This window comes from Melanostigma gelatinosum (genome assembly GCF_949748355.1).
Source record: "Melanostigma gelatinosum genome assembly, chromosome: 10".
Lineage (NCBI taxonomy): Eukaryota > Metazoa > Chordata > Actinopteri > Perciformes > Zoarcidae > Melanostigma > Melanostigma gelatinosum.
This window is the reverse complement of record NC_136643.1, coordinates 2,873,346-2,886,503: the sequence shown is the minus strand read 5'-3', so window position 1 is coordinate 2,886,503 and position 13,158 is coordinate 2,873,346. Positions and strand designations below refer to the sequence as shown.

Below are 13,158 nucleotides of genomic sequence, written 5' to 3'. Positions count from 1 at the left end.
TACAGACATTGTGTAGCTGATGAAATACAACATTTGTTTTTCTGATCTTCCTGTCTTTTTAAACGAAAAAAGAAGAAAACAGCAGAAAAAGAGAGAGAGAGAAATGTAGAAACACTGAACGCAGCAATTAAAATGATTGGATTAATGAAGTTTTTTTGCTCATTAGTGTTAAAAAAAATGCTTTCAAGTTGCAAAGCCTTCTTTCCTCCATTAATCCGCCGTGAGAGAGAGCTTGGAGGGACCTCAGTCCACGTCGCTCCAAAGGTCAAAATGTCACTTTGGGTTGGAGGGAGAAGTAAACAAGGTTGGAATAAGCCTCCTGTCTTAGGGGGCCCACACCATAAATCCTTAGAATAAGAGTGCCTCTACATGCTCTCTGGAAACTGAAACAAAGGGTCAGGCTTTAATCGGCAGTAATATAAATCCTGTTGTGTTAGCTCAGTGAATTCAGCAAAGGGACAAAAACAACAAATCTTTGATGGAGTTGGATACAGTAAAGAAAATGGAAAATACATCTTTCAACTTCCTTTAGTGAAGGTATCGTGAGGTATACGTGAGGTATCATAGGAATCATCATCAACGCATGCAGTGCAGTTCTCCAGACCTGTCATTCCCAAACACTGGGTCGGGGCCTACGGGTGGGTCCAGGGAGATTTTATTCGGGTCGCCAAATATATTAGCAGAATTTCTTCTGTAGTTTTTTATTGAACATTTACACCTGCAGTGCATGTTTGAGCCTCATAAGAGGCCTGAATGTTCGTATTGTAATGATACTCGTAGCCTACTTATAACACTGAAACATTCTGTTTGTTAACTGAGAGGAAATAAAAACAATGAGATCTCTGCCGAAACACATCTAGTTTGTCTAATTTTCTAAGTTTTTAACATGTGTATATTTTTTCTCATAAAGTTGTGATTTACCAAACATATATCTCTTCTAAATGGCTGGTTTACCTCCAAGATCATATAAGGAGATGTGGAAATGGCGGTAAAAATGAACAGGGAAATTCTTTTATGTACAAATTAGCTCGTCTCACAATTTCTAGACAAGCTCTATTGTGGATCGATTTATCATTTATGAAAAAGTGGTTCTCCAGAACAAAGGAAAAATTGGGGAAAACACTGCTCAAACACAAGCGAGGTGAAGCAGAGGAATGCCTGGTCCCAGGCGATGAATAGTCATAAATTCATTAGGGAGCGCGGAGGGAGCTGATGTGGAAGAATGAATGCTGTTGCGGTGATAAACCAGTTGACCCCGTCAACCTGGCAGCTGTCACGACCTCCACCTGTGGCGGTGTTAGATGAGGGAGGGCAGAGGGGCAGTATTTGTTTAAGCTGATAATGGGGTTGTGGAGGGTGTGTGTGTGCGCTTACATGTTCGTGCTTAGTGTCCTGTTTATGTCCGCGCGACATCACGACAAGCGATGGATCCGGACCAACGCTCCAGTGATATTGATAAAGCAAATGGAGATGGGTGCGAGTGTGTGGCTCTGCAGCATGCTTAACGGCCTGCAGCTTTTGCAGCGTCATTAACATTCCAGCTGTGGTGTTTTTGGCGTGCATTAGGAAGCATGACAAGATAGCTACACATCTCTCTCCCTGCTCCCAGCACAGACTCCAATTAGTCTGGGAGAGGTGCAGGCTCCACCGAGGGGGTTAAAAAAACACAACTCATTGCGCTCCGTGGCACGTCCTAATAGATGCGTTTAGAGCGATGACCTGGCTGATTTTACACAGAGACACGTGACGTGTTTTTTGATGGAGCCTCGTAGAATTGGAGCCGTTGATAGGTGTTGGCACAGGCAGACACTGGGTTGGGTACGCCTCGTGCTGTTGTAGCCTACAAAGTGTAGACATCCAGCTCCTGTCAATGTGGCAACTGTTAACCTACCTTGAGAAACAGAAACAACTTGTTGTGTTGCAGAGGGTGGGGGAACGTGCCACAGGAATGCCACCAGTTGCCCAATGCGCACACATGTGCCCAAGTACAGATACCGATGCACACTTATATCTGGAGCCAAGAAGAAATCAAACAGGTATGTGAATGTATGCTGGCAACCGCTACGGATGCCATCGAAGCTGTTCATCACAGCTCGTAATTACTGTTGCAGCTCATGAGAGACACTCAGTCCCGACAGAGATGTTTCAACCGGTATGGACGGAGCCTCACCTTTTTGTTTATTGAGGTATCAACCCACCTTCCATCAGATCAAAACAAACATACAGATGTCGGCCCAACCCAGGAGAACAAAAAGTCTTGAATTTAAAGTTACAAAATATTTAAGAAAACATTTTTTTATTTGACTAAATGAATCTTAGACAGGAACTAAAAATAACTTTCTTATTAAATAGAAAACTGAAAAAAAAAATAGAATTAAAGATGAAAAAGTGTTGCTTATTGTACAAAACAGAGATGAAAATAGAGCTAAGGAATGAAATCATTTATCGTACCCTGATACAGTGGTAGGCCTATTGCGAATGATCAAAAACAGTACTGTACACAGTAACTCAATGGCGTTGCCATCTCAGTACAATAACTAAACATCTTGGCCTCTTTGGTTCCATTAATTAGGTAAAATACATTTGAAACAAAATTCAATTTACTTCTATAAAAATAACTTTTCAATGGCAGTTTTTGTTTCACTAATCCCGCAACTTTTCAGTGCAAACGTCACAACAATCATTCGCTTTGGAAAGTAAGCGAAAGATTACATTTCAAGTATTGATAAAGAGTGGAGGACAGAAGAGAGAGAGGGGGGGGAGAGAGAGGGACAGAGAGAGGGAGAGAGAGAGAGAGAAAGAGAGAGAGAGCGAGGGAGAGAGAGAGGTAGAGAGGGAGAGAAAGAGAGAGAGAGGGAGAGAGGGAGAGAGAGAGGTAGAGAGGGAGAGAAAGAGAGCGAGAGGGAGAGAGGGAGAGAAAGAGAGAGGGAGAGAGAGAGGGAGAGAGAGAGAGGGCGAGAGAGAGAGAGAGAGAGAGGGAGAGAGGGAGAGAGAGGGCGAGAGAGAGAGAGAGAGAGAGGGAGAGAGGGAGAGAGAGAGGGAGAGAGAGAGAGGGCGAGAGAGAGAGAGAGAGAGAGGGAGAGAGGGAGAGAGAGGGACAGAGAGAGGGAGAGAGAGAGAGGGCGAGAGAGAGAGAGAGAGAGAGAGGGAGAGAGGGAGAGAGAGGGCGAGAGAGAGAGAGAAAGAGAGGGACAGAGAGAGAGAGCGAGAGAGGGAGAGAGAGAAGAGAGACAGGTAGAAAGAGAATTCAGTCGAATAGAGCGTGTTGAGTATGGGTATAGGTTACTATACATTGCATAGCTCATGTGGCACTTATTTAGCAATAGGACAGGACACTCAGTACCCCTTGGAAGGCATTTCTTTACACAAGTGCTATTCAGGGTGATGTGCATTTCAGTTTCTGCAAGTGCTGCACTGCACCGTGGCGACCCACTGGGCCAAAACCAGAGTCTCCGCATCCAGCAGGCCCACGTCTACTGAGCCTCAGGGCGCAGGAGGAAGCAGTTCTCTGTTTTGTCGTGTGCACAAGTGAAGTGCACTTATGAGATTGATCTTCACCGGGTTGTCATGGTAGCAGGGCCTGCGTCTGTCTTGACAGGCAGGCAGTTGAGGTTGAGGCCAGTAGTCAACAGCAAGAAGGACCACAGCAGCTCTGTGGAGGGTATAATCTGGCAAGGCATTAAGCGCTGCCAGTCTAATTCCCCCAGAGGGGACAGTCAGACTGTGTCTGCTGGCATAGGAGGGAAGTGCTGGTGTTCTGAATTGTATAAGCTGATGAATTGTCAGTGCTTTCTAAAAAAAACAAAAGTCTGTGATGTGTTCAAAGTACTTAAGAGGGTTGGAGGAGCGGGGTCGGGAGCATTGGGGCGAATCCAATGATGTCATCGGCCAATCCTGTCACTTTCCTTAAGCGCTTGTTATCTTCATTCAAGAGGAGATGATGAGCCATTATTTTTTGACTAGAAATGGCAAACTAGAGCAAAGTATCATTTGGTGATAATCGTTCCCTTCTCGTCCCATCACTGACCAGTTGTCGCCCGACGGATTCAACTCGGGCAGCGAGCTCGTCACTCAGTCTGATAAATACACACACTCGCACGCACACGGGGACACGGGGACACGGGAATTGGTACTTGCATTTGCTCGACGTACCAGATGCACCAGTGTGCGTGCTGCTTGCATACACAGTAGGTATAGATATATTGTATATGTGTACCGTACAACAACGTCCTGTTTGTACAGAAGGCCTTTCTGACTGCTCCGAGTTCAGAGATGACGAAGGGTCGCGGTGACCTCAGGCACAGCCGCACTCCTCCACGATCATGTTGGGCACGTCCCTCTTTACGATGTTGTATTCATCGTCAAAGTAGAGCATGGACATAGTACTGAGCTTGGTGGGGATGCAGCAGGAGTTGACCGAGCCGGGACTCATCCCTCTCATGCGGTACTGGTTGACCACTGCAGTGTGGAAGGATGAAGCCGAGCCCGGCACACCTGCCATGTAGGCCGGACAGCTGCCCTCGCAGTAGTTGCCGTAGTAACCAGCCGGCGCAATGATCCAGTCGTTCCAGCCGATGAGGCGGAAGTCAATGTAAAACTGCTGCCGACAGCAAAGGCCCCCGCTGGTGCCGTCGCACTCAAGACCCCGCTTGCGAATGCGGTGCTTTCCGTCCACCTGTCGCACGCGCACCACCAGGAAGGGCCGGTGTGCTGGCTCGCCGGGATCCACCAGCACCGGAACTACGCCGGCTGCCTCGCAGCCCTCGCAGTGGACCTCCAGGTCCTGGCGCCGGCTGCCTTTCACAAACACAGCCCGCACCGCCTCCGAGAGGGGGAAGGTATGCCAGCCGCTGCGTTTCAGATCCACCCGCTTCTCCACCAAAGCCCAGCGGCCTTTTCCACCTCCTCCACCACCGCCTCCTGGGCCTCCCTCCGCACCACCAGCTGCCCCAGCCTCCTGGTAATGGATCTGGACTGTCACCTTCCTCCGAAGGCCCTTCTCAGGACCGGCTGGCAGGACACGGAAGTAGAGCCAGAGGTTAGCCTGGGACACGTACAGGTTCTGGTTGCCCTCGTTGGAGACGAGGAAGAACAGACCAGTTTTGGAGGATGTGTGATCGTCTGTTGGAGACAGTAAAAACAGGAATGCTTTATTCTCCACGTCACACAATATTAACAATTGAATGTAGAAGTAGAAAAGCATGACACATTGGTTGATCATTTGAACAGATGTTTCAAAATGTTTTTTATAATAGAGGTTCAAATAATGCATACATTACAATCACTTCATTCAGTTATAACATGACCTTAGAATGGTCACATGAAGGATGATCTCTGGCATCAAATTACCGAAATTCTATACTGAGGTCACATGATGACAACTGAACCATCTCCATGACAACTGAGCCATGAAATGTGACTCAAAGCGTGGGGAAAGTTCCAGGAAGTGGACAATTCGCTTCTCTTTGTTTTTGTCAAATACATTTATGTTCCTTCAAGTGAAAGGGCTAACTGTTTATCCACACACACTGTATAAACACACACATGTGCCCAACAGAGAGCAGAAAGCCCTCCTGAACAGGGCACAGCTCCTTCTTTTAAGGGCTGTTCTCCCCTTGTTTTCTCTGTTCACCCTCAATCACTGTGTCAGGTGACCTCTGTGGCAGCCCCTGATAGGCCAGCTGTGACCAGGCCAGTTCTGGGATCAGGCCCAGTTGGCCTCGGGTCCAGCTTTGTAAGTGACAGGGCCAAAGAGCGAGAGAGAGACGAGGAAGACGAAGGAAAGGAGGAAGGATGGAAGTGGGAAGAGGTGGGAGGGTGGCGAACACGGCCAAGAACCCCGGGGGGTTCATTGAGTTTGCTGTTAGTGCCCCCCCCACACACACACACACCCCTCAAACCCCACCCCACCCCGACCCCCTCCTTCCAGTGCGAGCACCCTGAGAGTGACAGCACAAAGCCTGCTGTGGGGCACTGGGAGACAGCCGCGCTGCAGCCCGCCATTGAAGCGCGTGGCTTTCCAGGGTAAAAGCATGATGAGGCAAAAATAAAAGACATTTACATGACACTGGCCACTTTCTACAGCAGCACAATGAAGAGATCCAGGGAGTCTGAAGGTGGCGATGGGCTCTCCCTGGCACTGCTTTTTCCCTCTCTCTTTTTTCTTTCTTTCTCTGAGCCTAATGATGTCTTCCAAATGACCACTGAGGTAACTTGAAAGGTTTCTATTTCAGGAGATTTGGTACAATGCGCTCCAGCAGAGCAGCGCCTTTGAAAGCAGCTAAATGACTTTGTTTGCCGACTGATTAGTGTGTGTCAGTGTCAACAGGTGGCCACCAAAGACGCCCCCCCGCCTCTTTAAGGCGCCTCACGCCTCTTCCTCCTGTAAACCACGGCTTTACATTCACACAGGGACCTGTTCAGACCAGCTCCCCACTCTGTAGCATGTCAGCTGGGAGCTCAAGCACACACACACACACACACACACACACACACACACACACACACACACACACACACACACACACACACACACACACACACACACACACACACACACACACACACACATTTAACCATTCAAACACACACACACCCTGGTAAGCAATACATCAACCATCAGCCTTCTCAATACCAAAGCCTGTGGGTAAAGAATCAAGTGCACAGTGCGAACATATTGTAATCCACCTGACGTGAGCGATAGAAGAATCAGCTGCTGCAGTAGAGGCTCCTCAGGGCTACAAGTAACGAACATCACCTCATTCAGCACGGTGAGGTCGACCTCGTCTCGACAGCTCCGAGTTTAGCCAAAAAGGGGGAATCGTTCAGTAACGAGAGCGTAGTGACAGCATGACAAACAGACAGCAATGAAACTGTCTTCCAGTCGACTTGATGCAGTTTAAGGGGATCGGTGCCCTTTCCAGATATCCACATGAGCCTTCAGGCTGATCCTCAAATCACCTGCAGAGCTTAACGTCGGGCTGACAGGTTTGATATTTTCTAATGTGTCAGTGACACGAGGCATGCTCTTATAGTTGGTAACATTTAATGTCATTCTCGACCAATCTGCCATATGTTTATCCTGATTAATCGATTGAATATATGTCATAATATAGTGTGAAATACATCACAATGTCCTAAAAGCAAGGATCAACAAATTGCTTTTCTGTGTGACCAACACACCATCACTATCACATGAGACAAAGAAAAGCAGGTCGTTTTCAGTTTGATGGTATTTGGGTTTTTACTGGAACATGGAGCGCTTTAACGTTGAAGAACACTCTTTCTGAATATACCTTTTCATCCTCCCTCTGAAATGCTCGGTTTTAGACTGAACTCAGCATCAGGCACACTGGCAATAAGTGTACAAAAGAGTTTTCTGGAAATGTTGAAGTGCCTTCTCATCTACATGCCAAATGACCTCCTCCCGGCCGTTGCAAGGTCTGTTATTTACAATAGTTTCATCGATTGATTTCCCCCCCACCCTACTCTGCCTATGATTGGGTAGTATTATAGATCCAATGGAGAATTATATTGTCATAATTAAAGTCAATGTTATCCTCAGTGTTCTGAGCATATACCGTAGTACCGCATGGCTTATTTCCACTGAGGTCCTTTGAAGGAAATGAATTATTCTTGTCATCCAGTGTTCTGGATCTGGCCCCCCCGACACGTCTCGCCTGACCCCCGCAGAAGTGACTAGTGAAAATCAGCACGCAGGACACCTGGGTGGGCTCGTGAGCTGCTTCAGCCTGTCCCCACCTGCGACACCAAGTCAGGGAAGAGACCGAGGAGGCAGGCCGGCCGCCCCAGAGCTCATTACTCAAAGCTGCTGTCGACAAGACCACACGCCGTGGAAGGACAAGGGTGCGGCGCGGAGCATTGGTGGGTCTGACATGAGAGGCCGTCCCTCAGCCCCGAGCCTCAGCACTCGAGGAATTCCACATAGGTGAGGAGGTGAAGGAGGGAGATGGAGAGCATGGAGCTTTAAGCTCTTTTGTTGTTGTTGAAGCTTTACTACAGGGGCATTTTTAATATCGTTGCATAAATCATTTAGAGGACCACAATCTATAGAGAGGCAGCCAGGCCCATTGAGGACTGAAACACACACTTGTGGCTGAATGTGGAAAATGTCTGGAACAGGTCCAGGAGGGCCGTGACTGACAGCTCCTCATGAAAGAGTTGAGTCCTGAAGTAAACCTGTCAACCTGATCCTCAGGAGGAACCAGGCTGGAGTTAATGACCTCCTATAATGAAGTCTAAATTCCGTGTCTTGGACCACTCGTCGCAAGTTCACTGGGTCCGAAGGGCTATAGTGAGCAATCGAGAAGCCCCGATCTAAATTTCTCCCCCCCCCCTCTTTCCCTGCCTGTGAACCCTGCGCTCCGCTCCCGTGGATACGAGACACCGAATCCCTCAGCGAGGACCCACGGGACCATGTCAGGAGAGAAAGGAGATTGGCACCTGCCCGGGACAGCTTGGCAGACCTCTTTCCTCTGTGCCACCGTAAGTGGAGATAAGATGCCGGCTCCCTGGCCGACAACCATGCAGTCAACCCTGTGCTGGGGGGGGCAGAGCTGACCTCACTGCTCCACACAAACATAAACACCTATCCACATCTACTCGCTGCTGGCTAAACATATTTACAACCGCCTTGTCCTAAACTGTGACAACGACAATTCTGGCTCCCCTATGCTTGGGGGGTGGGTGCTTTCTGGAGACCTTGCCTCTGAGCCATGCCCCCCGGCTGGCAGCATCCGATCTGAGGGGGGGTAGGGGGGCGTGAGCCAGCTGGCCAGGAGGCAGACGGGGTCTAGGGAGCAAGGGACCCAAGCCAGCTCCATGGTACAATGCCACACAAAGGCTCAAAGGTGTGAGGAAGAATAGAACTAGGAAGAAAAAAAACAGAAGAAGAAGAAGAACAAGCAAAAGAGGCCAGCAAACCTTTAGAATGACAAAAGCATTCTTTGCAACACTGCATTATGGGCACACACACACAGACCCTCCTTTACCATCACCAACACCAACACCATACCCCCTCCGCCCACCAACCCCACCAACTCAAATGTCTCATGCATTATTCTGAGCAGTTTCGTTTGCTTTCCTTGCTTTCCTTGCTCCCCCCCCCCCCCCCCCCCCCCCTCAACGTTGACATGTTGGGTTCAGCAGGAACACAAAGTGTTCTTCTAATAATTGTTGCCTGGCTTTTGTTCCCTTGTCATGAGGGGGCTCAGATCATTCCCATTGGAAGGCAGGACCTAGCAGCCCATTCAGGCTGATTGTACCGGCAGGGCCAATGGGAAAACACAGGATGGTGTGTGTGTGTGTGTGTGTGTTTAAGATATCCCATTTTGGTGTCTTTAATTGTATGTTTTCTTTTTGTTGAACAAGCAGTTTGTGTCAAAGACGCAGTTCTCACAGCGCTAACTGACAATTATTGGATTCTGTCAAGCGCAGATGATTTTAGGTGTGTGAGTGTGTGTGTGTGAGAGAGAGAGAGAGAGAGAGAGAGAGAGAGAGAGAGAGGGAGAGAGAGGGAGAGGGAGAGAGAAAAGGGTGTTCTCTTTGGACTTCTGTGAATTAGTTAGATACACATTCTTAGAGGAAGGGATAAATGGCCAATTGAGGGACTTTGTCTGTATTTAAAAGAGGGCTTTATACAGTGAAGTATTGAGTGTGAGCACATCTTTAGTGATGAAATTGGATTCAGAGGTTCTTTTTATCCCCTAGACAACACATGGGGGTAATTTAAGGACTCTTTCTTTGGTTCCATTTCTTTTTTTTCAAATTGCATCGGGCTAAAACAGGAGGATTTAACAGCAGCCATTGGCTGCAGGCAGGAGTGAATTGCGATGTGATGAGATGAAACGATGAGTTTATGGCTTTTATTTTAAAACTGCCGATGTGTCCATCTCCTCCATCTCTGCTGCTGAGTCATATCAACGAGATAAGCTTCACAGAATGAAATTCCATCTCCGGATGAGAGCGATTCTAGGTTATTAACACACCTGCTCCCCTGGGCTCCGTTACATAAAGTCAAAAGGTGACCGGGGTTCATCGAGGGGTCGCTTTGGAAGCGTGCAATTAATTATTGATTCTTACCTGATTCAGCGAAGCAGATGATCTCAGAGTTCTCGGCTTGCACCTCGTTGTTGTACGCAGCCTGTCCGTCAAAGCTGGGGATCTCCACCCGGCCGTCCTCGCGCACTTTCCCCGCGTGCAGCCTCCTGAGCGCGGTCACCATCGAAGCCTTCGGGATGGGGTGGGTGATGTTGGGTCTGTCCCTCATCTGGAGCCGGTTCAGTATGTGCCTCTTCACCGCCTCCAGAAAGTCTATGTTCACCCGCTCCGACTGATCCGGCGCCCTGCCGCAGGACGCGCACGACTCCTGGGGCGAGCTCTGAGTCTCCTCGCCGGGAACCGAGCTGCAGCGCACGGAGAGAACGCACGCCACTAAACAGGACAAAGCCACACTGTAGATGCTCATTTTTAGAAAACTTAAGATCGCAGTCCAAACACTACGGAAGAGATGGCGAATGTGTCAAACACACACACACACACACACTTAAACGATCATTTAAATTTACAAATTTGAAAGTTCCGGAGGGAACATCCACTTCTCCTCCAAAAGTGAGACGCCGCAAGATATCCACAGAAGCCAATGAAATCTTTTGTATTCCCAAACACACAAGAAGCGGCTGAAATGGCGAGGCTAGTTGCCTCGAGTCATTCTGCATTCAGGTTGTTATCCAGCGATGCGTCTTTTCTCTGCGCTAAATAAAAAGGGCATCCCTCTGATTGACAGGCGCACTCAGAAGTCTGGATCGTTGACGCGCTTCTGTCGCACCACGTTCTCTTCACTGAGCGTGATCTACCAAAACAAAGCGCAGCGCCTCGCTTACGAGTCTAAATGATAAACCCCTCCGCGTCCAAAGGCGCGCAGTCCGCTCGTTCCCATTCAAACAACGCGCAGCAACTCCACTTCTACGGCCGCAGTCCCGCAGACAACAACAGCGCTCGGCGAGTCCTCTGTCTTTTGTGTATAGGCTACCGGGTGTTTGTTACGCGCGGCTGTGGATGGCCAGCTCCGTGTGCGTCCTTGCAAGATGCTGCTCACTGAGACCCTTTCTCCCTTTGCAATCACGACAACGGGGGCTCAGAGCACCCAAAGTTTTTATACAGGAGTTGAAACCACGTGGGGATTTCCACCAACTGGACGCCAGGCAAGGGATTATTCGTCTACTACGTCTCCAGAGCCACGACCCTGATGATGGAGCAAGGTTTTATGATGGCAGCTCGCCGACCCCGGAGAGGTTGCATCATGTTTTCCCCCTTAATTAAAAGACTTTGCGTTATTTGATCGACAGACTGAAACACAATGTGGCCATCCGCCTTGGAGACCACAGCCTGGGAGCGCAGGGTCAGTTTGGGTAGTGCAGTCCAGCCTGTGGAGCCTGGGACTGAAGTTAGGTCGCAGTTTACAGACTGATCTGAACAATCTATTTGTATTGCAATATAAAACGGGATCTAGACAAATATTAAAGCTCTTTGAATCAGCCGTGCATCCAGGTTAGGAAACATCTTCAACATGTTTCGAGAAGTGTTGAAATAAAGTGTATGAATACAATGTTATAAAAATGAATTGTAGATGAAAAAAATGTGGATGAAGGAATATATACAAATTGGAAATTTAGTCCAACGAGTTTATGACCAGTTATTGTGCTGATTAACAAATAAAGAGCGCCATCTACCGATATAAACACCTCATTACACACTGCAAAAATATAGATGGAAAATATCGATGGATGGATAGAGAGATAGATAGTATATTGTGATTCCCATAGTTGTGATGCATTATAATCACTGGTTCAATGCATTGAGTGGTCATTTGGGTGCTTTAGGAAAAGTAAAAAAAATCATTAAATCTACACACAAATGTTTTATATTTACTTAACTTGAAGCAAACAAAAACCTCTTAGAATAACTCATAGTCACATTATCATGCATTATAGTCCTGATTATACTGCTTTATAACTGTGATGATCAAGTATTAAAACATTGATTATATTGATTGAAAACAGTGATTATAAAGCATTATTTTAGTGAATATAATGCATCATAACAGTGATTATAAAGCATTATTTTAGTGAATATAATGCATCATAACAGTGATTATAAAGCATTATTTTAGTGAATATAATGCATCATAACAGTGATTATAACGCATTATTTTAGTGAATATAATGCATCATAACAGTGATTATAACGCATTATTTTAGTGAATATAATGCATCATAACAGTGATTATAACGCATTATTTTAGTGAATATAATACATCATAACAGTGATTATAAAGCATTATTTTAGTGAATATAATGCATCATAACAGTGATTATAACGCATTATTTTAGTGAATATAATGCATCATAACAGTGATTATAACGCATTATTTTAGTGAATATAATGCATCATAACAGTGATTATAAAGCATTATTTTAGTGAATATAATGCATCATAACAGTGATTATAACGCATTATTTTAGTGAATATAATGCATCATAACAGTGATTATAAAGCATTATTTTAGTGAATATAATGCATCATAACAGTGATTATAACGCATTATTTTAGTGAATATAATGCATCATAACAGTGATTATAACGCATTATTTTAGTGAATATAATGCATCATAACAGTGATTATAACGCATTATTTTAGTGAATATAATGCATCATAACAGTGATTATAACGCATTATTTTAGTGAATATAATGCATCATAACAGTGATTATAACGCATTATTTTAGTGAATATAATGCATCATAACAGTGATTATAAAGCATTATTTTAGTGAATATAATGCATCATAACAGTGATTATAACGCATTATGGATGTCACAGAAAGTGTTACAGCCAGAACAGAAAGGTGCAGGCTTGTCCGCACATTCAAATATATAATGTATATACATTGTATAATTGATATTATGTAACAAACAGGTAGCAGATAGATACAGGCCATTGTAATAATAATAATAATAATCATAATAATAGACAACAGTACTTGATGCTACTCACAAATGTAATTCAGGCACAAGTGAAGTCTTTGCTGGTTCAGCTTATTGAATCTGCTGCTGCAACCGAACAAACACGATCGTCCCT

At 46.2% G+C, this 13,158-nt stretch overlaps 1 protein-coding gene across 1 annotated transcript; it reads right to left on the bottom strand.

The window, feature by feature from the left end:
- Positions 1–4,294: 4,294 nt before the first annotated feature.
- Positions 4,295–10,486, bottom strand: inhbb (inhibin subunit beta B; the record flags this gene model as incomplete). Its single annotated transcript, XM_079277628.1, has 2 exons — positions 4,295–5,121; positions 10,102–10,486. The coding sequence occupies 2 exons, from the start codon at positions 10,484–10,486 to the stop codon at positions 4,295–4,297; spliced, it is 1,212 nt and encodes a 403-aa protein (XP_079133754.1).
- Between the last annotated feature and the right edge of the window lie 2,672 nt (positions 10,487–13,158).